The sequence below is a fragment of the Silurus aristotelis genome, assembly GCF_946808225.1.
Source record: "Silurus aristotelis genome assembly, chromosome: 19".
Taxonomy (NCBI): domain Eukaryota; kingdom Metazoa; phylum Chordata; class Actinopteri; order Siluriformes; family Siluridae; genus Silurus; species Silurus aristotelis.
Window position 1 is genome coordinate 13124979 of NC_139592.1, and position 25397 is coordinate 13150375.

General features: G+C 34.5%; 1 protein-coding gene across 2 annotated transcripts in view; it reads left to right on the top strand.

The window, feature by feature from the left end:
* Positions 1 to 25397, top strand: part of myt1b (myelin transcription factor 1b) — a 71809-nt gene that overhangs the window by 16013 nt on the left and 30399 nt on the right. The window contains exon 1 of one of the 2 annotated variants that reach the window (XM_083570084.1): positions 23826 to 23911. The exons of the other annotated variant lie outside the window; for it this stretch is intronic. Coding sequence (XP_083426210.1) covers positions 23887 to 23911 — 25 coding nt within the window. The 5' untranslated portion in view covers positions 23826 to 23886. Of the gene's footprint in view, positions 1 to 23825; positions 23912 to 25397 lie in introns of those variants that run through there. 2 annotated transcript variants of the gene reach the window in all.

Consider the following 25397-nt stretch of genomic DNA (forward strand, 5'->3'; position numbering starts at 1 on the left):
GCTCATTTGTTCTGCAGGTGCTCAGTGGCAGGAAGCTGGATACAGATGATGTGCAGCAATAAACCTTTTCCAGAATCTATGGAAAGATGGATCTTAGGAAAATATGGATCTTCCTGAGTCTCTATAGCAAACAGAGTTGATGTGCTTTGTTGACTAAGGTAAAGGTCTAAGAAAGGTTACAATGATGTGGATGTGGGGAGTTCCATTCCTGCAGAGTAGAATGTATCTGTAACTGGATTCCTGGTACAGTAAAACCCTGATGGACGAGCATAATTCGTTCATGAATATTGCTCGTAGGTCCATTTGCTCGTATGTTCGAACTAGTTTTCCCCATAAGAATGAATGTAAACGTGATTTAATCCGTTCCCGAAACTTCACTTGATTGCTTATTTCTGCACTTAAAAAGTATTTGTAGCCTATTTTAACAAGCAAATACACCGCAAATTACCGTACGGCAAACATAATTGAACACTCACCCATGTGGTAGTGGTTGATTGCGAGTGTGAGACGTACACCAAGCTCGTACTTTTCGACTATTTCCTTCTCGGTTTCAATGGTAACCGCCAGCGTGGGTTTGCTCCTGCCTTCGAAATTTGCTCGCAAAATAGGGTAAAATTTTGCGAGCAAGGTCGCTCTTATCTTCGTTTACTTATACTATTATTTGCTCGTACAATAGGGTTTTACTGTAGTACTAAATGAGCTCCTTTTTGCCATCCTGGTGTTCCTTTGACGGTGTCCTGGTGATTTGCTCTCTGTGAACTGTTAGCTAAAAATTCTAAATCCAGTAATACAAGGTAATTTAGCTGTAGGTAGTTTAACTGTATTAAGATTTACTTTGACAAAAACATATATATTAAAATACAGATATTAAAGTTTATTTTTAGTGATTTTCATTCCTTAGTAAGATTAAAAGCTTTACACAGTACTGGCATCCAGACAGAAGTTTCTTAAGTTTATTTTATTTTTTTTTAGATCATCCAAGAGCAGTTCAGTAGGATTTAGGTCATGATAGATAACTCTGGTCGACTATTTGCTCTCTAAATAAAGCCTACAAAGCTTGGATGTATGCTTTGGGTCATTGTCTTTTTGTCTATTTCCAATACATTAAGACCAGTCCAGGCAAAATCGCATGACACTGAAGTATGGAATGTCTGCCATGTTGGTCCAGAATTCCTTTCTGGAATACATCTCCAGCTTCCCTTCTCCAAAAGAGCCTCAAACCACTAAGCTTTGACCTCTATGTTTGACTCCAGGTATGAGGATATCTGGTTTCATCTTCTTTCCTGTTTCAGGTCTTTGGCAAACAACTTGCCTCCTGCTACAGATAAATGTTTAAGTCATCAGTCCAGAGCACCTGCTGTCATTTTTCTGCACCCCAGTTCTGTACAGACTGTGCAAAAGGTTATAGGCATTTGTGAAAAAATGCTGTAAAGTAAAAATGCTTTCAAAATCATGTGTTAAAAGTTTATATTTAACAATGAAGAAAACGTATAGTAAATGAACAATATATATACAGTACAGACCAAAAGTTTGGACACACCTTCTCATTCAAAGAGTTTGCTTTATTTTCATGACTATAAAAATTGTAGAGTCACACTGAAGGCATCAAAACTATGAATTAACACATGTGAAATTATATACATAACAAAAAAGTGTGAAACAACTAAAAATATGTCATATTGTAGGTTCTTCAAAGTAGCCACCTTTTGCTTTGATTACTGCTTTGCACACTCTTGGCATTCTCTCGATGCCTACTTTGAAGAACCTACAATATGACTTATTTTCAGTTCACTTTATTCAAACTCTTTGAATGAGAAGGTGTGTCCAAACCTCTGGTCTGTACTGTATATATATATATATATATATATATATATATATATATATATATATATATATATATATATATATATATATATATTTGGTGTGATCACAATTTGCCTGCAAAACTGCGTTAAATCCTTCTTTCTCTTCATGTAATCCCAGGCAGACTCGATGATGTGGGGATCAGGGCTCAGTGGGGGGCAAAACTATTACTCTCAGGACTTCCTGTACTGAAGACAGTTCTGAATTACATTGGCTTTATATCTGGGGTCATTGACCTACTGCAGAATACATTTGTGGTCAATTAGACACCTTCTTGATAGTATTGCATGACAGTTACCTGTATTTCTCAGCATTGAGGACACCATTAATCCTGATTAAAAATCAATTTGCAGAAATGTAGCCCCAAACCTCCACCATGCTTCACTTTGTATTTATCCAAAATATCTTAAACAGCACTTCTTAAAACCCCAGTCTGCTTTGAAATATTTGCCTGGGTGAGACATTGCTGATGCAGTAAAACTACCTTGTGTCTTGCTGCTGTGCTCATCCTTGCAATGAAATACTGTAAGACCTGTGACATGAAACTGTCTATTCCTCACCCTGTTTTCAGTCTCCTACACAACTGTTTCTGTTTCACCTAATGACTGTGTTTCATATGAATTTGCTAATAATTAGCATCTGCTTGGTATAATTGGTTATCCATACACCTGACTCTAAACCTACAAAATGCCTGAGATTTTGAATGTGTAAACACAAAATATTACTTTAATTTGAATATTTTTTTCTATTAGTTTTGTAAATGAATAACACTAAATGATTTTTTATTTTTTTTTTCTTGTAGATGACTAATTCAATTTTGCTGGTGATTCAGTATATAGGAATCCAGTTTGACACATCTCGCTACCAAGATTCACATAGTATTTTTTAGGACCAACAAATCCAGTAAACTGAATCAACAGCAAACTGAAATGTCATCTACTTGAAGAAAAAGAAGATCAATTGACATCAGATACGATGACCAAACTGTTCAGCTGACAATAATAGATCAGTCATGTTTCACTTCCATTTCCCATATAAGATATGTAAGCAATATGGTCATGTTGTACTTCAGGATTTTGATATAATAAAACCATAGATCACAGTATCCGTTTACATTTATCCATCAAAAAGGATGGCATACAATAGCACATAATAATACAGCTGGTATACAAGTATTAAATTATTCTTATTTTGAGAATAATGTAAAACTACAATTTCATGTTTCCTTTTCTTGGTACATTTGATTTAGGCAATAATATTTATGAATCTAGCAGGATTCAAAGAACCTGAAAAACAAAAAATAATATTTTTTTTATGGCCTAATTTTTGGATAGCACCATACATTACCAGCACAACAGCATGTTTACAGACATTAGGAAAGTACTATTTCAAAACTGTCACACAAGACTAACTGGAATATCATTATTGCCCAGTGATTAATTAACTGTAAAAAGAACTCTCTCATCGCTAATCTTTGACAAACATACTTAGCTCATGCCGACTGACAATCAACAAAAAGCATTTTCTGACACAGGCTTTGGTGTTTTCGTCTTATAAAGGATGCATAAACATTGAAAAAGATATATTTAAATAAAAAGAGTTTCAAAAAGTTATATTTACATGACCCATCTGAGCACCTCATGGTTAATTTAATAGAACCACCTTTCTATTTCATCTTTTTCATTTTCTTCAACATAGACAATCAAAACTGCTGTTGTAATATTAAACAAGGTCATTTACATCTAGGCGCTGAATATAATAGTGCTTTATTGATCTGTGGATGTCACTCTATCCTCATTTAATCACTGGAAAACACATAAATCTGTAACACCTACGATCTGTGCATTAAGCTGTACCCAAAGATGCTATTACATTTTAAGCAAGACACAGCCTTTAATATTAGTCAGAGAACGTCAATGCATAGACCACACACACACACACACACACACACACACACACACACACACACACTTCTATCATGTCAACCTTTTCAAAAGGCCCTGTAGATTGGTGGGCATGTTGTCATGTTGCTATGCTACCTGAATGTCAAGCAGAATATTAGAGTGATGGGTGTATGTGAATACAGAAATGCCTGCATCCCTTCCTTTTTTTCCTTATCCCCTTAGTCCCTCTATTTATATAAAGTCCTTTATGTAGATATGTAGGTCTTATAGACACCACGGCAACAGTAGCATATTTTGTATAGTTTGAGTGTCATTATAAATAAACCCTGAAAAATGTATTAGTCATTAGACATAAGCTAATGTGTTAACTAAAAAAAGTCTGTTGGAACTATAAAAAACACACACATAAGGTTGTATTAAAAGATATGCCAAGGTTGACACAATAGTGCTTAAAATTATTTTCTGGTTTTCTCATTATTCAAATTCAAAAGACATGTAACTCACACCTCTAAAGCTGCTGTGAGTACTTGCATTTGAAAACTGTTTGATAGAAAAGGTAAAATGATTATTCTTTCCTTTTGCAATATGATGTAACATAAAAGCAAGACATGGTTTAGAAATACACAGAAAGAAAAGCAACATATGAGTTTGGAATTGCACACATTCAAATAATCATCTAATAGACCATATTGTATTGCCAGTTGTGTTGCCGTATGATTGGAACTAGTGGTAACGTCACATGCAAATGCAAATTATGCAAATTTGTCTTTATTTACAAGTAAAGCTTCCACTTACATTCTTGGGTAGATTATGATATAAAACATGATCCAGCAAATTTTTTCTTTTTTTTATATATATATAACATCATAAAAGTAACATCAGTATAACATCAGAAATCATAACATTTCAGAAAGGGGTCAAAATTCTGTTTTTCTGTTGAATCAGGCCACAAAAGTTTAGATTTTTTTTTTTGGCAACAAAATACTAAAATGCCTCATGAGGTTGTAATGTTTAAAGATGATGTAGGATATCTCCACTATGCTTTTTAAATGGTGGTATAAACGAAATAAGCCAGTGTTGTAAATTCTGAAGTCTTTGCTTAGAAAGAAACTCTGACCATTGTTTAAGAATAAGCTAACCAAGCAATCATCATTCATTCATCTCAACTGCCTTATCCTTGCACAGCGTATTGGATCTTTCATTTATTTTGGGAACCCTGAGTGCAAGACAGGACAGTTCACTAGTGCACACTCACCATGCAAACACACACCTTCACTCAATCATTCACACTTACGTTCACTTCATAGCCAATCTGCCTAGCTGAGGCAGCACACAGTTGCACCTAGAGGTAAAGAGTTCATTTAAAAAGAGAAGTAACAAAAATAAATTGCAGTTTCTATATGGAATGTTGTTTATCCTAAACTGTGTTGTTACACTAACGCTAAAAAAATTATGGCAGAGACAAGAAACAAAACAAGACCAGCAGTAATTTCTGTGAAAATAGGCATCTATAATTCATAAGAATACCCTGACTGACCTAACAGAATGTTATAATTATTCTTATAATGGGAATAATGATTTAACCTACAAATGAAGCAGTAATGATAAAAGTTATTTGTTGTAGTGAGATCATGGTGATGATTATGTGCATGATGAGGGATCCTCCATTAAGCACGTAGTAATCTTGCCTGCAATTCTTGTCCAACAAGCATCAAGCAAACCCCACATTAGCTCCTTCTTAATTTAGATTAATTGATGAATTATCACAAGCAGAGGCCATTAAACTTATTATATTCCTAGTGGTGGGAATTAAAATCCCATAGCTCTTGCATCTTGCTAATGTACAGAAGAGCTGATTTGCTATGGGGAAAGTGTGCTGCAACACTTGCAAAGGGTTGATGCAAGTCAAAATCTGATTTCAACTTCAATTCCTATTTTGTGTCTCTAAATGTCCGAGTATTTTAAATTCAGCAGTATGCTGTTGCAAATCAGGCAGACAGTTGCTATTCCACAGCTCAAAGATAACATAAAATAAGCCTTTCTTAGAAAACTGCTCAAAATAATGGGAATGGAAGCCTTATCACATAGTTTGCCTGCTAGCTAAATGTAACATTTTGCTGGTTAAGTGCATTTGACACTTGGTAAAAACAAGTCAGAGCTTAGTCTGTGAGTATCCGTGTGCATTGTTACTATTTTTAGGGATTGATTTAGCAGCAGATTATCAAATTAGATAACTGGTTACCATAACACAGATTAAGTGGCAAAAAAATTTTTTGGGGGTATAATATTTTCTAAATACAGTCTAAATACATGTTTCCTGATATTAAAAACATTAAGCTCTTGCTATTTACTATTTATTAACAGTGTTCTTTAGATTGAAAAAGCATTGTTTTGGTTCTGTGTTAGCAAATGTAACCCAAATTAGCCATCTAAGAAAAGATATTTCGATATTTCATACTATATGTACTAAAGTGAAATAATGCTCGGTCAAAGAAAACAGAATTTATATATATATATATATATATATACAGTACAGACCAAAAGTTTGGACACACCTTCTCATTCAAAGAGTTTTCTTTATTTTCATGACTATGAAAATTGTAGAGTCACACTGAAGGCATCAAAACTATGAATTAACACATGTGGAATTATATATGGAATTATATACATAACAAAAAAGTGTGAAACAACTGAAAATATTTCATATTGTAGGTTCTTCAAAGTAGCCACCTTCTGCTTAGATTACTGCTTTGCACACTCTTGGCATTCTCTTGATGCCTACTTTGAAGAACCTACAATATGACATATTTTCAGTTCAATTTTTTGTTATGTATATAATTCCACATGTGTTAATTCATAGTTTTGATGCCTTCAGTGTGACTCTACAATTTTCATAGTCATGAAAATAAATAAAACTCTTTGAATGAGAAGGTGTGTCCAAACCTTTGGTCTGTACTGTATATATATATATATATATATATATATATATATATATATATATATATATATATATATATATATATATATATATATATATATATATATATATATATAAATTCTGTTTTCTTTACCGAGCATTATTTCACTTTAGGGTTAGTTAGTTTTCAATTACGTCGTGATATAAGGTACCTCAGTTATTAGATGCTACGATAAATTATGTTTAAATTAACTAGCTTTGAAAAAAAATAAAAGTCCATGCCATTGTGAACTATCCATCTTTCTTCCTCCCCCTCATTCAGTTGCAGATATGTGTCACAGAAAACAGCCCAAACATCTTAATGGGGTCAGTTCTGCCATTATTGAGCAGAGCCTCTTCCTCTTAGTGACAAAATGTCACTTTACAAAAAAAAAGAAATGGGAAGTGGAAGATGATTAATGTCAAACGGATTTATGTTCTCAACTATAGCTGAAAACATTTACAAGACAGTGCACAAACCTGGTCTATTTACCATGTAAATACATACAGCTTACATTTAAAATAGGTTTATAATGGTTAAATGCAAGTTGCTTACATATTATTAAAAAATTATATCATCACTACCTGCCAAAGAGAACATGGCTTGGATTTGTGATCGCAAACACACTACATTTTATAAGTGCTTGACATGCTAGCGTTTAAATATGTTAGTATTTAAATATGTGACTAATAAGTCACATTTTGACCTAATCAGCAACCTTGACAATGAAATCTAACATTACAATATCTAAGACTTTTGTTGGATAAGAGGCATGCCATGTACTGAGGTGACAAGAGGATAAGAGATATTTTGGCCATCAACAGCACAGACAAAATGAAGAGTGCTGGGTATTTCCCCAGATGTGGCAAAGCCAATGCTATATTTCACCTGCAAAGGATTACTGTTATTTACTATATTGTCTTTTATAGTTCCAAGGCTACAGTAATATACCAAGGCAGATACAGTGCTGCACAACCCTTAGAGTAAACTGCCTCTGTCAAAGATACAGAATTTTTCATAAAGTTTTAAAGTTTTCTGGCTATCCTTAAAATTTCTTAGAGAATATCATGTACGCCATGCAAAATAAATGTGAAATTCAAGAAAGAATTTTTGCAAAAAAACAAAAAAGACCATTCAATGTGTGATTTTTTTGCAATTATAATTTATATACAATATACATTTTAAAGTACATTTTATATAACTTGTTCTTGTTGAGTTCTTATTTGGTTCCTATTACAATCAATAATTTTTGATCCAGTAAATACCTTTTAAACAGGCTTGATAGTGTATTAAACTGAGGAAAAACTGTGTAGAAATACATGTACACAGCTTCCCTTCTTATCTTCTACCAATCCCACAAAAAATGTAAGTTGAATAAGGGTGTTGTGCAGCATCTTTTTTCACCTGTCATGTCCTATTAGATGCTGTGGCGAGTGACCTTGGGCTGTCTCCCTCTGCATTAGGGCTGCAGGGAAAGAAACGTTGTCTCAGTGTTAACATAATGATAATGCTGTGAAATCTGGTGCTTGGCCTGCTCCCACTGCTCATCACGCCTCTCCAAATTCATTTGCAAGGTTGATTCTATCCTGATCATGCATACGATGCACACTAACCTACTCGCTCATACTGTAGATATCATCCAAGCTAATGCATTTGCATAAACATAAAAACAGAATGTTATTACAAAACCCGTTAAAGAATAGTTACACTGCTGAAGTCAAATACTCTGTCACTTTGGGAAAATATATTGTATTTGTTTATGCAATGCCTGGATTAATATAATTTTTTTATATGTTATATACTATATAAGAAACAGTTTTATTTTATAAAGGAATATTAATTTAAGTATAGGTAAGGAAAAGTAAGTATAAAGAGGAATATATGGCATGTATAATCGGAATCTGGCAAAAATAGTACAGGAAAAGGGGGTGAGTTGTTAGGGCTTAAACACTTTGGCACTAATACAAGATGACAGCTAATAGCTTTTTGCTTTGTGTATTTTCTGCAATTATCATAAATAAGACAGAGATTGAAGGTTTTAGCTGATAGTTTTATGGTTTTGGTTTTCTAGTTTTTGCAATTATGAAAAGCAAGTAGAGTTAAATTATTGATTCATTAAAACATGATGTTTTTAACTAGACAATTAATTGATCAGATCGTAAAACTGTAGATCACATGGTAGATGGGGTACACATGGTACGTATATATATATATATATATATATATATATATATATATATATATATATATATATATATATATATATATATATATATATATATATATATATATATATAAAGCAAGATAAATAAAACATCTTTTTATAAAATCCAAATTCAATTCCAAAATCCAAAATCCAAATACAAAACTGAATTAAAAAAAACAAACAAACAGTTGTTTAGAGAAAAAGAAAAACACTTTAATTAAATTTTACAATTTACAACCGTACTTGATCAAGAAACGTATTCTGAGTATCTCATGTTAAGAGATATGAATCATGAGAAAGGAAACAAAAACGTGTACCATTAAAAAAGTAGTGGAGAAAATAGCACAGGAGTGACATTACTAAGGACAAGACCACAGAAACATTAGGGAAGCTAAAAACTTTTCTCACAAAAAAAAAAAAAAAAAAAAAAAAAACTACCAATGCCAACTTAAATCACCCAATGTGCAGAATATGTTGCAATCTGTTGAGACTGAGGTTTTGGTTTTGGGTCTAATTATTAGCAATATACAGTGCATCCGGAATTCACCACATATTCACAGCACGTCACTTTTTTCACATCTTATGTTACAGCCTTATTCCAAAATGGATTAAATTCATTATTTTCCTCAAAATTCTACAAACAATACCCAATAATGACAACGTGAAAGAAGTGTTTGAAATCTTTGCAAATGTATTTTTAAAAAAAAATTTAAATAATAATAATAATAATAATAATAATAATAATAATAATAATAATAATAATAATAAAAATCACATGCACATAAGTATCCACAGTCTTTGCTCAGTACTTTATTGAAACATCTTTTTTGAACACCAATTACAGCCTCAACTCTTTTTGATCATGATGCTACAAGATTAGCACACGTATTCTTGCACGCCATTATCAGATTTCTGCAGAGATGTTCAATCTGGTTTGGGCTCCGGGCTCTGGCTGAGACACTTAAAGACAAACAAAGTCATCCCGTAGTCACTCCTTTGTTATCTTGGCTGTGTGCTTAAAGTCATTGTCCTGTTGAAAGACAAAACGTCACCCTGGTCTGAGGTCCAGAGAGCTCTGGAGCACATTTCATTAAGGATGTTTTTGTACATTGGTGCATTCATCTTTCCCTCGATCCTGACTAGCCTACCAGTTCCTGTCGTTCAAAAACATCCACTCAGCACGATGCTACCATCAACATGCTTCACTATAGGGATGGTATTGGCCAGATGATAAGCAAGGCCTAGTTTCCTACATACATGAAGCTTGTAATTCAGGCCAAAGCATTTAATCTTTGTTTCTCATTGGTCTGAAAGTCCTTTACGTGCCTTTTTGCAAACACTAGGTGGGCTGTCATGTGTCTTTTATAAAGGAGTGGCTTCCGTCTGGCCATTCTACCATACAGGCCTGATTAGTGAAATGCTGCAGAGATGGTTGTTCTTCTGAAAGGTTCTCTTCTATTCACAGAGAAACGCTTTCGCTTTTCAGAGTGACTATCAGATTCATCGTTTAGTTTGGCTGGGCGGCCCACTCTAGGAAGAGTCTTGATATTTCCAAACTTTTTCCATTTACGTATGATGAAGGCCACTTTGCTTATTGGCACCTTAAATGCTGCAGAAATTTGTGTGTACCCTTCCCCAGATCTGTGTCTCGATACAATCCTGTCTCAGAGGTGTACAGACAATTTATTGGACTTCATGGCTTGATTTGTGCTCTGACATGCCCTGTTAACTGTTAACTGTGAGACCTTATATAGACCGATCTTTCCAAATTATGTCCAATTATCTGAATTTACCACAGGTGGACTCCAGTCAAGTTGTAGAAACATCTCAAGAATGGTTCATTGAAAACTGTATGCGCCTCAGCTCAATTTTGTTTGTCAGGGCAAAGGCTGTGAATACTTATGTGCATGTTATTTTTTTATTTTTTCAAACAAACTGCTTTTATGTTGTCATCATGGGGCATTGTTTGTAGAATTAGAAATACTAATGTATAATTGTTTGTAGCATTGTTTGTAAAATACTAATTGTTCATAGTGTTTTAAGGAAAATAATGAATTTAATCTATTTTGGAATAAGGCTATAACATAACAAAATGTGGAAAAAGTGAAGCGCTCAGAATACATTCCGGATGCACTTTGCTGAAAAAACAACAGAGCTTATCACCCAAAAAACACCATACCCATGGTGAAGCATGGAGATAGCAGTATCCTGCTTTGTGGCTATTTTTCTTTTGTTGGGACTACTCCAAATTAGGGAAATCATGCATAGATCTAAATACCAATGTAGTTCAAAACAAAAGAAAGGTGCCACGATTGGCAGCTTGGCAATACAGGGGATTGAACCTCAACGATCCAATCAGAAAACAAGAGCCTTAACCACTGAGCTGCCACGTTCTTACTTCATCTTTCTACCACCTGCAAGATCCTTTTTAGACACCTGAAGAAGGAGATTATTTCGCATTCCAGTATGACATTGACTCAAAATCTTAAAATCTTACCCAAAAATATTGAAGTAAAAAAACTCCCAATTAAGATGTGCTCAAGTTGCAGACAACTAAGCCAAAAGACTTATTGTTACAAAGTAAGTATTAGTTAAGTGGTGAGCTATAAGTTGTTGGAATTCATGCTCATTCAGTGATAAGAGCATTAGTGAGGTTAGGGGTTGATGTTAGCAAGTAGGCCTGGCCCATTCCATTCCATTCAAAGGTGATCAGTGGGTTCCAGATTAGGGATTGGCCTATACTAAGCTTGCCAAACTGTGTGCAATCCATTTATCAAGCGCACTTTTCTCACAGGTGCAGTCACAGGTATTACAGTCCCCATACTTACAATGAGGTGAAATTATAATAGAACATTATATCAAGATATTCTAAAAAATGTGTTTTAAAAAATTCCCCAGTTTGAGGAAGCCCCACATATAGGTGATGGTCAGGTGACATCATAATGTTGGCCATATAGTGTTTATATAATTAGTATATTTTTCCTACTCATCTTATCACTTAACAAATGTAATTCTTTTTATTTAATAGGATATTGACCACAAAAAAGTAAAAACTGAACTGAACTGTTGCAAATGTTTTTCATTTTGCACCGTTTATGAGACAACCAGTGAGTATGTTATGTCATGGTTTCTAATTATTTTGCTCTATATCTGTTTCTATTTTTCCTGCCTTTTCTATGAGTGTTTTGACTCCAGTGTTTTCATCTCATATCTTAGACCAGACAAGACATGTCAGTGGAGAACATTAGTATTCACTTTTCATCTTTGCCCTCTTACAGCTTCAATATAAAAATAGTTTATACCCCTGACAGGAAAATGCTTCTACTCTGATGGTTTGTTGAGGAGCAAACATGCGCAATTGGGCAGTTTGTATTCTGTGAGGAATATTATTTGCGGGGTGTTTGTGGTCTCCTTTGTGACAAAGTAAAGCGTACGCTATCCTCTCTTAATGCTTCCAATTGGGAAAAGGATGTGATAACACTCAAAGCTCGCACTTGCTAGGACAAGCTGAGACGTGTCATGTAGATGTAGATAAAGTGGATGCATTATCTATGCAATCTGTATGCATATGTTTGCACAGTGTTTCAACCATTTTTTGGACTGTTTTCAGAATTGTGGCTGTATCCAAACTATTAAATAACACATACAGTATGGAATTATTTAGTATACAAAAAAAAGTGTAAAACAACCCAGAATATGATGACAGTTTGGAATTCTCTCATCAGATTCATGAAGCAGTCAACTGGAATGGTTTTCATTTCACAGGTGTGCCTTGTCAAGTGTTAATTTTCTGACATTACTTGTTTTCTTAATCAGTTTTCTTGTACAGAGGAAAGGTTGAGTTAATCTGATGAGAATTTTTTTTTATAGACCAGAAGAACTACAGCAAGGGCCTAACTCCGCATCTGGCAGCTTTCAGGTTGACACTTTTACCGTCTGAAGAAGCTTGATAAGGATTGGTATTTGTGGTAGGGTAGAAGCCAAGAAATCAAAAGGGGAACAGGGTGAAAGGCTTATATATGCTAAATCTTAAGCTCATTAAGCTCATTAGAAAAAAGTATTACAGAGTGACAAATTCAAGTGTGAATGTTTTAGGTCCAGTCATTGAAAATAAATGAGAAGAGTTGAAAACATGATGGAGGGTCTGCATTTCTGACACTGGTGGGATCATAAATGCTGACAAGAAAAAGACAGGTTTTAATTAATCATACCATTTTATCTGGAAAGCACCTGATTGGAAATGGTTTAATCTTTTAACATGATAACTAACGCACACTGCTAATTCAGTGAAATCATATATGAAGGGGGAAACAAAGATAAAACACTGACACTAATGAAGTGGCCTCCACAGTCCAGAGTCAGAGTGTAGACCTGAATATTATAAAGGCAGTAGGGATTACCTGGACAGAGAAAGAAATCAGAGACGACCTATTTTTCAAGAAGAACTCTGGGAGGAGCAGAAAAAAGCCTAAAATAATGTGCCAAATGAGTACTTAAATTTTTTTTAGGACTGGTCTCCCCCAAAAGAGTTCAAGATGTGCTTATAGCAAAGAGAGGTCACATTAAAAACCTACTTTTGCCTGAAGAAGCCATTTTTCCCAAATATTGTGGGGTGTGTTTTTGTGTAAATCTTTCTTGTATTTTCTGTTTTTATTTTAATGGAGAGACCAAAAAATAAATATGAATGTCATACATAAATGCATTCATATATACATACATGGATATATAGATAGATAAATTAATGTAGATGTGTAAATTAAGTCTAATTATAAATTAAGTTAACAAAAAAAAAAAACTATTAATAAAAATACTAATAATAATAATAATAATGTTCTGAAAATTTGAAATTTCTTTGAATACATTTAACATTCTTACATCTGTTTCTTTCTTTGAAATTTTTTTTTTATTGTTTTTATCGTTTTCGTTCAACTATATTTTTTTTTAAAAGATCTTGAAAAGGCAACTGAGAGGAAGTCATTGTCGTGACACATGCACACTCGTTGCCTTTGTTTTAGGTATTCATTAGAGGTGCATTATAGGCTTTTTATTGTTCTGCATGATCTTTTGTTTGTGTAGCATTATTCTGAAAAAGGTGGCAAATGATGGTTTTAATTTGATGTGTGCAAAGTGTTTTTGTGCATTCTGTGTTTGTGTGACAGCAAAAAGCTCAGATTTGTTTTCACCTTCTCTGGGCTCCAGCTGAGCTGTGCGCTATGAGGCTCATCTTCTGGGGGAGATACTCTTACTCTTTCCCTTTCTCTACCTCCTTCGTTCTCTTACTTGGTCTTTCTCTCCATTGACACCAATCTAACACCATGACAGTCAATGAGGGGCAGAGGTGTGATGTAGCATGTGTGTGTGTGTGTGTGTGTGTGTGTGTGTGTGTGTGTGTGTGTGTGTGTGTGTGTGTGTGTGTGTGTGTGTGTGTGTGTGTGTGTGTGTGTGTGTGTGTGTGTGTGAATGAAAGAAAGAAAGAAAGAAAGAAAGAAAGAAAGAAAGAAAGAAAGATATTTGAGAGTCCAGAAAAAGTGATTTGAATGCTTTCACCAGTTTTTGACAACACATTCACGATTGGTTTTAATATATTGTGCATTCATGCATACAAATTACCATAGGAGACACAGTGGTAGATAATAAGCACAGTATAAGGTATTATTTTTATTGTCAAAAAGCAGTTTCTGTACAATAACACAATACAGAAATGTACACCGCAAATCAGTAGCAACAAAATACACACCCAAAGTAAAAAAGAGTAGGAGTGGCAGCAACAGGATAGCACACCTGTGAATAGCTGGTAAGACTATTAATAAAAACTGCATACAATCAGTTAGTCTAACTAATCTATAGATAATGTTTGTTTATATAAGTTTTAAGTCTAAACCTTTTTTGATTAACCTTTTCATTCACAATGAAGAGCTTTACTAACAAGAACTTATAGATATATACATACTGTATGGAAGAAAGTACACAGAACAACGCTAAGCACCAGAATAAAAATTATAATTGAAAATATACTGAACCAGAACTAAGAATACAATTTCAGCACTGCAAATAAAGTGCGTTCCACTAATATATTTGTAAATTTTTAGTGCTAAATGGATAGGACAGAAGACATATATTTATGTTGCTGCAGAAAAGGATCAACTTAAAATTCCTGTCTTCACAAATGCTCTTCCTTTGTCGCCACAGCATACTATTTGAGGTAATGAGAACTGAGAACTTTTCTCTACCTGGATAATATAATCCTAAAAGTATGTAAGAAGTAATAAATCATATAACGTAGTTGGCATAATTTTATAGTGAGGAGTGGGTTTAGTAACTGTTGCTTGCTTTATAGTTTTATATGAAATTCTATTTAAATATTTCGTATAAGATTAGAGCAACATTAGCAGCCTATGTGGTACCTTTGTGGTAAAGCTTGTTTCCTAAAACTGAACACATAATACAAAAAAAACACAATGAGAGAGAGAGAGAGAGAGAGAGAGAGAGAGAGAGAGAGAGAGAGAGAGAGAGAGAGAGAGAGAGAGAATGGTGAGGTTTAAAGAGGTGAGGGAGAAATAATGGAGTTAAAATGGTTGTCTTCTCTACATAAAGCTGAGGGAAGCAGGTGCAGCTCTTTGCTTTTGTCTCTACCACACATACTACTGTTTTTGCACACTACTTTTCAGAGAACAAAAGAGCATTACAAAGCGAACTTTCCTGGACACAACAGGAAGTTCTACGTCAACAAATGACAGGTGTTCTGCGCTTGAACATACATGCACATAAACAGCTTATTCAGAGGTAAAAAGAGCAGCTAGCTCATTTATTTGTGAAGAAGGACTATAGGGTGTTTTATATCTTTGGAGACAGTAATATATTTGGCTGACTGAATAAAATCTATTAAGATATTCCAGTTTAAACATAAAATAAAAGCATGTTCTTGCTGTCTGACTTTGTTTGTTCCCAATCCTCTGAGATCAAAATTACATAAATATGTTTGTACACATGCCTGTGTGTGTGTGTGTGTGTGTGTGTGTGTGTGTGTGTGTGTGTGTGTGTGTGTGTGTGTGTGTGTGTGTGTGTGTGTGTGTGTGTGTGTGTGTGTGTGTGTGTGTGGTTGAACACAACAGCTGTTCAGTATTTTAGTATGGGATTAGCTTGGTTTGGGACTCTGATGCCAGTCTGCTGCTTCTCATTAACCAAACATGTTCACCTCCACCTCATATGGACTATATTTGCCTCAATATGGCACGGGGCTTAACAAACTCAAAAGGGGATTTCTTTAAATTTTGTTGGATTTTGTGGCATTGTGTGTTTGTGTATGGTGGCATTGTGTACATGTGTAGGAGAGAACATGTTTTATTGATTTGATGAGAACCAAATACCCCACAAGGAGAGTAATAGTTGAGAAGTTGTGGAAACAGTTGGCTGGATCCCTTTTTTGACAAAAAATTCATAAATATGTAGACATATTAAGAATTTTGTATAGCTATAATTAGCTTTAATGTGTTAAATGTGTAGCTAACTAACATTAATATGTTAATTGGTGATTTTCCTAAAAAAAGAGACAATATTCTTATTATCTTCTCTCAGTCTTCACCAGGCATTATTAGTATTTGGCTGGCACAGTGATTTTTATTTTTACTTTATAATGTTTATTTATTCATTAAAGTATTCGAAAACAGTCAATATGTAAATAAGTATGATAGATAGATAGATAGATAGATAGATAGATAGATAGATAGATAGATAGATAGATAGATAGATAGATAGATAGATAGATAGATAGATAGATAGATAGATAGGTTTAACATTTATGTGCACCAAACAAGCTAAAACTGGTCAAAATAAATCATGTACACAGGATACATATTTACATTTATTAAATATGCACAGACAGACTCTACAAATTATACACATTCTCTGATTGACCCATATGGCATTTTCTCTCAAATGTTCACTCTCCTTTTTAATAGTCTGCTGTGTTTGTTGGTTAAATTACATCAAAAAATTGGCCACTTTGGTCATGCTGAAACTCCGGCAGCTGCTGATAATCACCTTCACTTGCTGGTGTGTGTGTGTGTGTGTGTGTGTGTGTGTGTGTGTGTGTGTGTGTGTGTGTGTGTGTGTGTGTGTGTGTATGTGTGTGTGTGTGTGTGTGTGTGTGTGTGCGCACGTTTGGAAAGGGGAGGGGGTCACCAAGTGGTCCAGAAAGTGCCATTTAGAGAAAATGATAGCTCTGTGCCTGAAACTCCATTACATACCAAATACTTTAAAAAGTGTACCATGCTTCATTATGGGGTGCAATGAATTATTCATTTCTCTTTTTCTCTCTCTCTCTTTTTCTCTTTCCCTCTTTCTGTTTCTTGTGGGTCCCCTCTTAACCTGGAAATCTAGAGGCAGGGAAGAAGATAAGATAGTTCTTGTTATAACTCTATGTCTGGCAAGAGCTTTATATACTGTGTGTGTGTGCGTGTGTTTGTGTGTGCGTGTGTTTGTGTGTGCGCGTTTGTGTGTATACACCTGTGTGTATGAATATTTGTGCGTGTGGGCGGTTGTATGCATATGCCGAAAACCTGCTCTCATCAATGTTGCTGTCTTCTAATTATCCATCAGGCTGGGCCACCGGGAACATAGAATATGAGCAAGTCATAAAATTTTATTACACTTCTGAGTGTCTTTTATGCTTTCTTTTTTTTTTCTCTCACTTTTTGTCTTTCTCTATATTTGTCACAAGAGGTAATATTGATGTCTTAAAATTCACTCACAAACCAGCAGTCAAGTAATGACTAATAGATCCATTTGTTCTCTTGCTGAAAATTTCAGAAGTGACTTTCCAGGTAGGTAGAATGGGATGCATTAATGAAGCTTTAATGGCACTGAAAGCAATATGTAAACATTGAACCAATCTCCATTTTAATCAGTTTATTAGAGATAAGTACAAAATAGTTGTAAGAATAACAGCGTAATAAGTGCAAGACTTGCAGTCAGTGTTCTCTGTAAAAGCTATGAACCGTTGTGAAACAGGAACAACTGCTTAAACTGTAGAATGTGGATTGCAATAGAATACAGAAATGTGATATTTAATTTGATACTCATATTTAGCACTAGACCAGGTTTTGAGCTGCCTACATTTTTCAAAAATTTCTCAAGATTCTTTAATGCTTGAGATCTCATTTAGCTTAGAATATATAGCATGTATGGTGTCATAATGATAGTGATGGGTATGTGTGTAAAATAGTGTATAGAAAAATATCTGATTTTGGTGTACAGTACAATAAATAAATTCTTACAACACATTCATAGTTTTTTAGTAATTATAAATAACAGCACTTTACACTGATCTTAATCAAATAATCCAATTAACCAATAAAACCTGAGAAACAAAAAAAAAATTTAAATTCCATAATTATTTTTATTAAAAAAATTAATTGTGCAAAGGTCTAAGATTCATTTTAAAAGTATCAAATTATCAAATTGAACTGCAGTTTTGGGGCTTGTGTCCAGAATTTTTTTAATCAACTACTGTTAAATAAGTTATTTCGGGTACAGCAACAAAAATGTTATAGAATAGAAATCTCAAAACAATGCTTTGTTATGCGATTTCTTGAGGAGAAAAAATTATTGCATTGACCTATAATGTTATTTGGGTTTTTGCTGTAGTGTGTGCTTACTAGAAAGGAAGGCAACAGGTTCTTGCATTGTTAGTGTAGTGTGAAAACATTTTCTTGTGCAAACCTCCTATGCATAAACTGGTGCCATTTCAGTGTCAGTTTTTTTGCATTGTAAAAGAGTTAGAGGTTATGTAGGTTGGACTGTCAAGGTATAATTCTATATTTTTGTGAATTATGAAAGTAAATTGCAAACACGGTGAAAATACTAGTAATAGTAGCGAGTAATGGGAGGGAGATGAAAAGAAAACAATCCTGCAAACAGGTCTAAGGTCAACAAGCACAACATGTGCACTTAATAGGAAATAAAAGATGGAAAAGAAAAACGAAAAACAATTTTCCCATCCTGCTTTAGTGCAAGGGGTATTGGCACATTTTGCATGATTGCATATATGTGTGTGTGTGTGTGTGTGTGTGTGTGTGTGTGTGTGTGTGTGTGTGTGTGTGTGTGTGTGTGTGTGTGTGTGTGTGTGTGTGTGTGTCTTTGTGTGTTTGCATTTGTATCTCTAATGTCATTTAATGCCTTGCCTTGTTCAGTGTATCTGTCTATAATCTAAAAACAGTCTTGTTGCCTGTTGTCATTTATATACTATTTAGAAAAAATGCTGAAGGCCACTGTGTACTTTATTATTCTCTCATGTAGTATATGCTAGTACTGTCTGTATAAATAGTTATTTAGCACTGCATTATATTCTGTTCAAATATGTAAAAGATACGCAAAAGATAAAAAGTATTTAACCTGGCGTGAAGAGTAGACATTCTATATTGAGCCAATATTTATATAATGCTTTTAAGATTATGCAATTGTTTTTATTTTTTTTTTAAAATGTACGCTCTCACACACACACACACACACACACACACACACACACACACACACACACACACACACACACACTGCTTTCCATGGGCTCTTTCCAAACATCTCTATACCGTAATGACATTTGCATACAGATGCCTTTGAAACAGCCCCCCATAACCCTGCAATCAGCTGAGGCCTGCTGCCATGACAACCTCACACACACCAAACATATGCTCACGTGCAGCCACTAGTTTGTTATTAGGGTTCAATATTCGTAATTTCAGGCACTACAGTGTCTCCTGCTCCAGGTGCCCCCATTCATTCACACTACTGCTTGCACACATTTTTGTTCTTTTTCACCTCTCATTAGGTTCTGTGAGAGAGAATAGAGTGGCATTAGGTGATGCGCGAGTTCCTCATTCATGCTGGATGGGGGATTTCATTCTGTTTGTGTGTCCTCTGGGATGTTATCTAAAAAGAATAATCTTTTGATCTAGGCCTTTCTTCAGTGTGCTCTGTTCATTGAGGTCCTTTTAAATCAAGCCTTCTTCACTGCGATGCATGTGCTAAGCTGATTTAACAGGCTTTAGATGAATCCCAGAACAATCACACAGATTGCACAAACAATAATGCACATTATGCTGTTTCTCACAAACACCACTTATTACTTTACATGATTAATAAATTATAGTTGATTTTAGGGCCAACTGTATAATTAAAAGCTGTCTTTTTATATTATTTTGTATTCAACTAACAAATTCCTAACAATAAGTACTGATAATTTAAGAATTGTGCATAGTGCTGAAAATGACAGTATGCTGAAAGTCACAAAAGGAAGCATTAATATTTTGCTGTTAATCAGCCAGTAACTTTTTATATTTAGTATGCTTTTGGAAAGTAAATAATTAGCATTTCTACAAAGTTTTGAGAATGTGTGCAAAATGCAATCATGTTCATATAAGAAATAAGATTTTTAGCGTTTTCAAATAATTGCACTGTAATACAGCAAAATAAATTTCTCCGAAACTGCAATGCTGCAATAATATTACATAATACATTTAGAAATTTAATATTTGCTTATGCAATCTTATTTTAATATTTATTTTGAGTCAGAGTTTGATAGTGATATTATGTTTGTTATTTACTCTTTACTTTGATTTTAATTTATTTTTTTACTTTTTCAATCATTTATACTTTTAATGTATTTTGGTTTATGATAGAGGCAATGCTGCCTCAGCTCTTTTGTGTGGTGACCCCACCTCACCCTCCAGACACTGTTTTTTTCTATGTCTAACTAAATTCTGCAAAGGGAAACAAGGGGGAGGGGGGAAAAGTGGTGCTGTGTCAGACTGATATCTAGCACAGTGACAGCTGGGCCTGCTCCCCTTTCTGTCTTTTTTTCTCCTCTGCCCTCTCCCTCTTTTCTTCTCTTCCACAAAGCATATTAAACATCGCATTTGCTCAAAGAGGCCCAAGGCTCCACCCAAAAGTGTGGCAGCTCTTTGTCATTGTAATGAGGTGGCGATTGGAGTGCAGCTCTGTGTGTGTTTGCCCAGCGCCCAGCCAGGCCCCAGTCTGCCCAATCTGCTTACACACATGCACACACATACACACAAACATACATTTGACTTATCATCTTTGTGAGGACATAAGTCCACTAACACTGACATTATTGTTTATATAGCTAAATAATGTTATGCCTACACACAATCAAATCCTAACCTTAGCCTGAAAAGATAAAGAAAACTATGCCACGATAGCAGAACTGTCAGTCATCCCTGCCTTTGTGGGACATTTTGACAAATACTTTTTATCCCAGCTAGGAAATAAAAACCTGTCACCCTACACACATGGAGTAGAGGGGGATGGGAGGATGTGTTCTTTAGGAGGAGAGGGGGTGTATAATCAAAAGTGTCCAGACAAGGAAAGGGAGGGGGCAAGAGGGCAATATATGCCCTTTGGCATCAGTGTATACCCTCGTCAGGAGGAATCAAACCAAACTTTAGATAATGATTGGACTAAAACTCAGACTTCTATTACTACTACTACTACTACTACTACTAATAATAATAATAATAATAATAATAATAATAATAATAATAACAACACAATAGCTTTAATATTATTATTAATAAATAGCTTAATAAATAATTACTTATTTATCTAAATAAAAAAGGTTGAAAACTTTTTTAAAGTGTCACAAAGCATCATATTTCACAAAACATTGAGTGTGAATTCTTTATGACACTTTTCAAATATGATTCTTTTCTTCAAGGTCTATCGAACAAGATGACACAAAATGATTGTGGGAACTAATGTGGCTCTATCAGTGTCTGTGTTTGTATAAGTAAAAGTGACAGACAAGAAAAAAAAATGAAGTTTAAAGCCCATAAAAAATTCAAAGACAGTGTTCATGCTCCAGGCCCATCTGTGAGGTCACAGCTGCAATGCAGTTATTGTTTCATCATTTACTCTTATTAAAATGAAAATTCACATTTACAATAAATTATCATATTTAATTTTTACTCTAACTTAGAAATTTTATTTAAAAATGTATATACAGTATAATAGTATGTTATGTATAAATTAACATAGTATAGTTGTATATATATATATATATATATATATATATATATATATATATCAAATGCGAGCTAATACTATGATACTATGTGTAACTGAGAAATTCTTAAATAAGAGTTTTGTTTGTTGTGTTTGGAAAATGCCAAATTAAATTTGTGTTAAACTAACAAAAATGTTAGAACTACTTTTTCAACACTATATCCACATTCTGTTTGGTGTTATGAACGGAAATTATGTTTTAGGTTTAAATTAGTACATTGTTTTACAATAGAACAATACAATTAATTAAATAATACCTGTATGAGTAATACATGAGTTTGGAACAATGTGACAAATTGATAAAAAAAAAAATGCATCTGTGTTATTTGGTATTTTACTTTTCCTCTGTGTCTCCTTCAGTACGTTCCACCACTTTGGCCTGCATATGTACAAACTCTTTGTTCTGTGCCCTGTAGACAGCTGGAAGGCATGTCAGGATTGAGCTGAGCCTCCCGTAGTGTGCCGATATTGTCATAAGATCAAAGAAGTAGGGGGCTTTTGGGAATGGGGTGTGGGTCAAAAACATAAGGCGATTTTGTTCCAAAACCTTACATTAAGCAAGGACAGCAAGGACAGGGTAAAGTATTTCAATAGACATGGGAAAGACCTAAAGTTAATAGGTTAATTAGTGTGCAGTGCATGGAGAAAATGTTAGACATGCAGCCAAGCAACCTGTGATAATGAAACTCAAGCTAGCTCTGGTTTTGCTCATCATTTTGAGGTGAGAGCATTTCTTTTGTAAGATGGCAAATTTAATAAGCAGCAAAACTCCATTACATATCCACTCGCCATGGTAACCCAGTGCCAGGATATGAAGATAGGGCCTAGAAAGAACACAGTAATCAAAAGAGCCATCTGCCCAGGGGAAGCCTAAAACCTGGGGTTACATAGCCCTGCCACCCCACTCATCTCCTTTCCTCTTTCCTGTTGTTGACTGCAATTTTATTCATTTGGCATAGTTGTTTATTTGAGTGTATGATTAAGGAAATCATTGATTAGGCAACTCTATCAGCTCCACTATTTGGACTTTATGCATGACTGGCAACCCATTACTAATGTTCAGTTGTTGTTCTTTTGAAAATTTTTGTTAGTTTGTTTTTTTGTGCATGTTCTTCCTGTGTCAGCATTAGTTGTTTTTTTGGGTTTTTTTTCTTCGGAATAAATGACAATGGATGAATGTGCCAGACTGTTTGGATTGGGACTGTTTACATGTATTAATGTGTACTTGTCTACTTGAAAAAAATAAAACAGACAGCAGCTGTTCAGTGTCTAAATAGCTTTTGTCGTAAACGAAAGCTTTACAGGTAAAATTCTTATGAGTTGAACAAGTATTATTTTGTTGTATAACTCAGTTAATGAATGAAATAAAACTTATTTTGATAAGTGTCATGACACGAATATCGTATATATGTATGTTTGTGTGTGTGTGTGTGTGTGTGTGTGTGTGTGTGTGTGTGTGTGTGTGTGTGTGTGTGTGTGTGTGTGTGTGTGTGTTAGTGTGTGTGTGTGTGTGTGTGTGTGTGTGTGTGTGTGTGTGTGTGTGTGTTTCTTTCATATGGGTGTCAGTAATGGATGGTTAAGAAGCCAAATGCATTACTATGAAAGCTCTTGTGTTTTAAGAACATAAAGATAGCCGTCAGGAAACCCCTTGTTTGCCATTAGTCGGTATAGACCTTTGTGTGAAGTGAGTTCAGCAGCGCTTGCGATTGGCTAGGAGTTTGGCACCATGCTCAATGGGAACTGCGTCATCCCCCGAGCAGCAGACGCCCACACCCCAGTTCCAAAACAGAAGTTATACTCAGCTGGCCACAACTTTTTCTCACAAGTTTAGTTTCTAGGCGCGGAGCCCGGTCGCGCGTGGGGAGAGTGGACCGCAACAATGAAGCTTTGTGGAACTTTCTTAGGTCAGTCACATGTGTATTACTTTCGTGAATTCGAGTTATTTATAATCACTTTGCATACATTTATTTAGTTCCTTTAAATTCTATAGAATGCTGTAAAATTGTTTTTTTTTTCTTGACTTTGACATTGTCAAATTGTATCATTGTAATAATGATTGTTACACCATGTTCTCGGTATAAGCTAATGTATTTCAGAAAAGATAATTTTACTATCACTTGTTGAATACAGTTATCTTGAGTTAAAATGTTGCGACCGATGTCTTTTAAACAGACTTGTAATAGTTTTGATTGTTTTGTTTATTTATTTATTTTTATTTATTAAAAAAAAAAAAAAAAAAAAAAAAAAAAAAAAAAAAAAAGCATAACATTTAAAACTTACGTGATGCACCCTTTTGTAAAGTTACGTGCTTCAGGGATGTCTAGACAAAAGCTGCCTTTTTTCACAAGCACTATAATGACCAAGCAGAGGACAATACCAGCCTGGAGCTATTCATTCAGACTTTTCTGTTGTTCTCTAGCAGCTTGTTCCATCTGCCAAGGGCCTTCCCAGAGTTCGAGGGGGTTTCAGTTTTTTTCTCAGCTGCTGCCTTATGCAATATGCATACTTTGACAAACATTTTGTCTATTCTCTTTCATTGTGTACTGTAATTTTTATTGCTCTGACTGCAAAACGGGAGAGTTTAGCGGAAGTCGTTTATAGACACAGTGATATCGGAGTAGTGAAATGTGTATTGGTGATTAATCCAACGCAATGGAATTTTCGTTGTATTATTCCACAAGATACTGCTTTCTAATTGCAGTGGTTTGCCATCAGAAATGTCAAAAATGCTCCTGCATTATTTCATTTAATCCTTATTTAATATTTTTATTCATGATATCTTATAAATAATTTTTATATTAAATAATAAGATTTGCATTTATTGGGCATCTGGACATTTTGAGCAAACTTAAGTGGAAGCTTTAAAAAGCGCTACAGTGATAATCATTACAAAAATATTTAAAGTTTTTGTTTTATTGATGAGTTGCCTTTTCATTCCATTGCCTAAAGCTGTTTTTGTACTGAAGTCTGGTAAATGCTGTAAATGTAAATGCTCCACCCGCGGCACCGTGTCGCTGTCCAAGGTGCCTGGAAAAAAGCGGATACTAAAGCGCTGTCTGAAGTACTGAAGACCAAAGTCCACTATCTCTACCGAACCTGTTTTTTTTTTTTTTTTTTTTTTTTTTATCACATTTTATTACATCTTGACATTTTGAAATTCTAATATATTGCAATAAGATCACGAAATCTTCGGACACAAGCCATATATTCGCATAACATGCACTATAGAGACATAAAACACTGCAGAAAATGTGCACAAACAAGCACAAGATCATTGTTATATTATTTGGTCATTCACAATCAGTTTTACTTTCAGTAGAGACTAAACAATGAATATAACAACTAATAAAAGTTCGCTTGTACTTGATCTATAGCGAGTTAGAACAACAT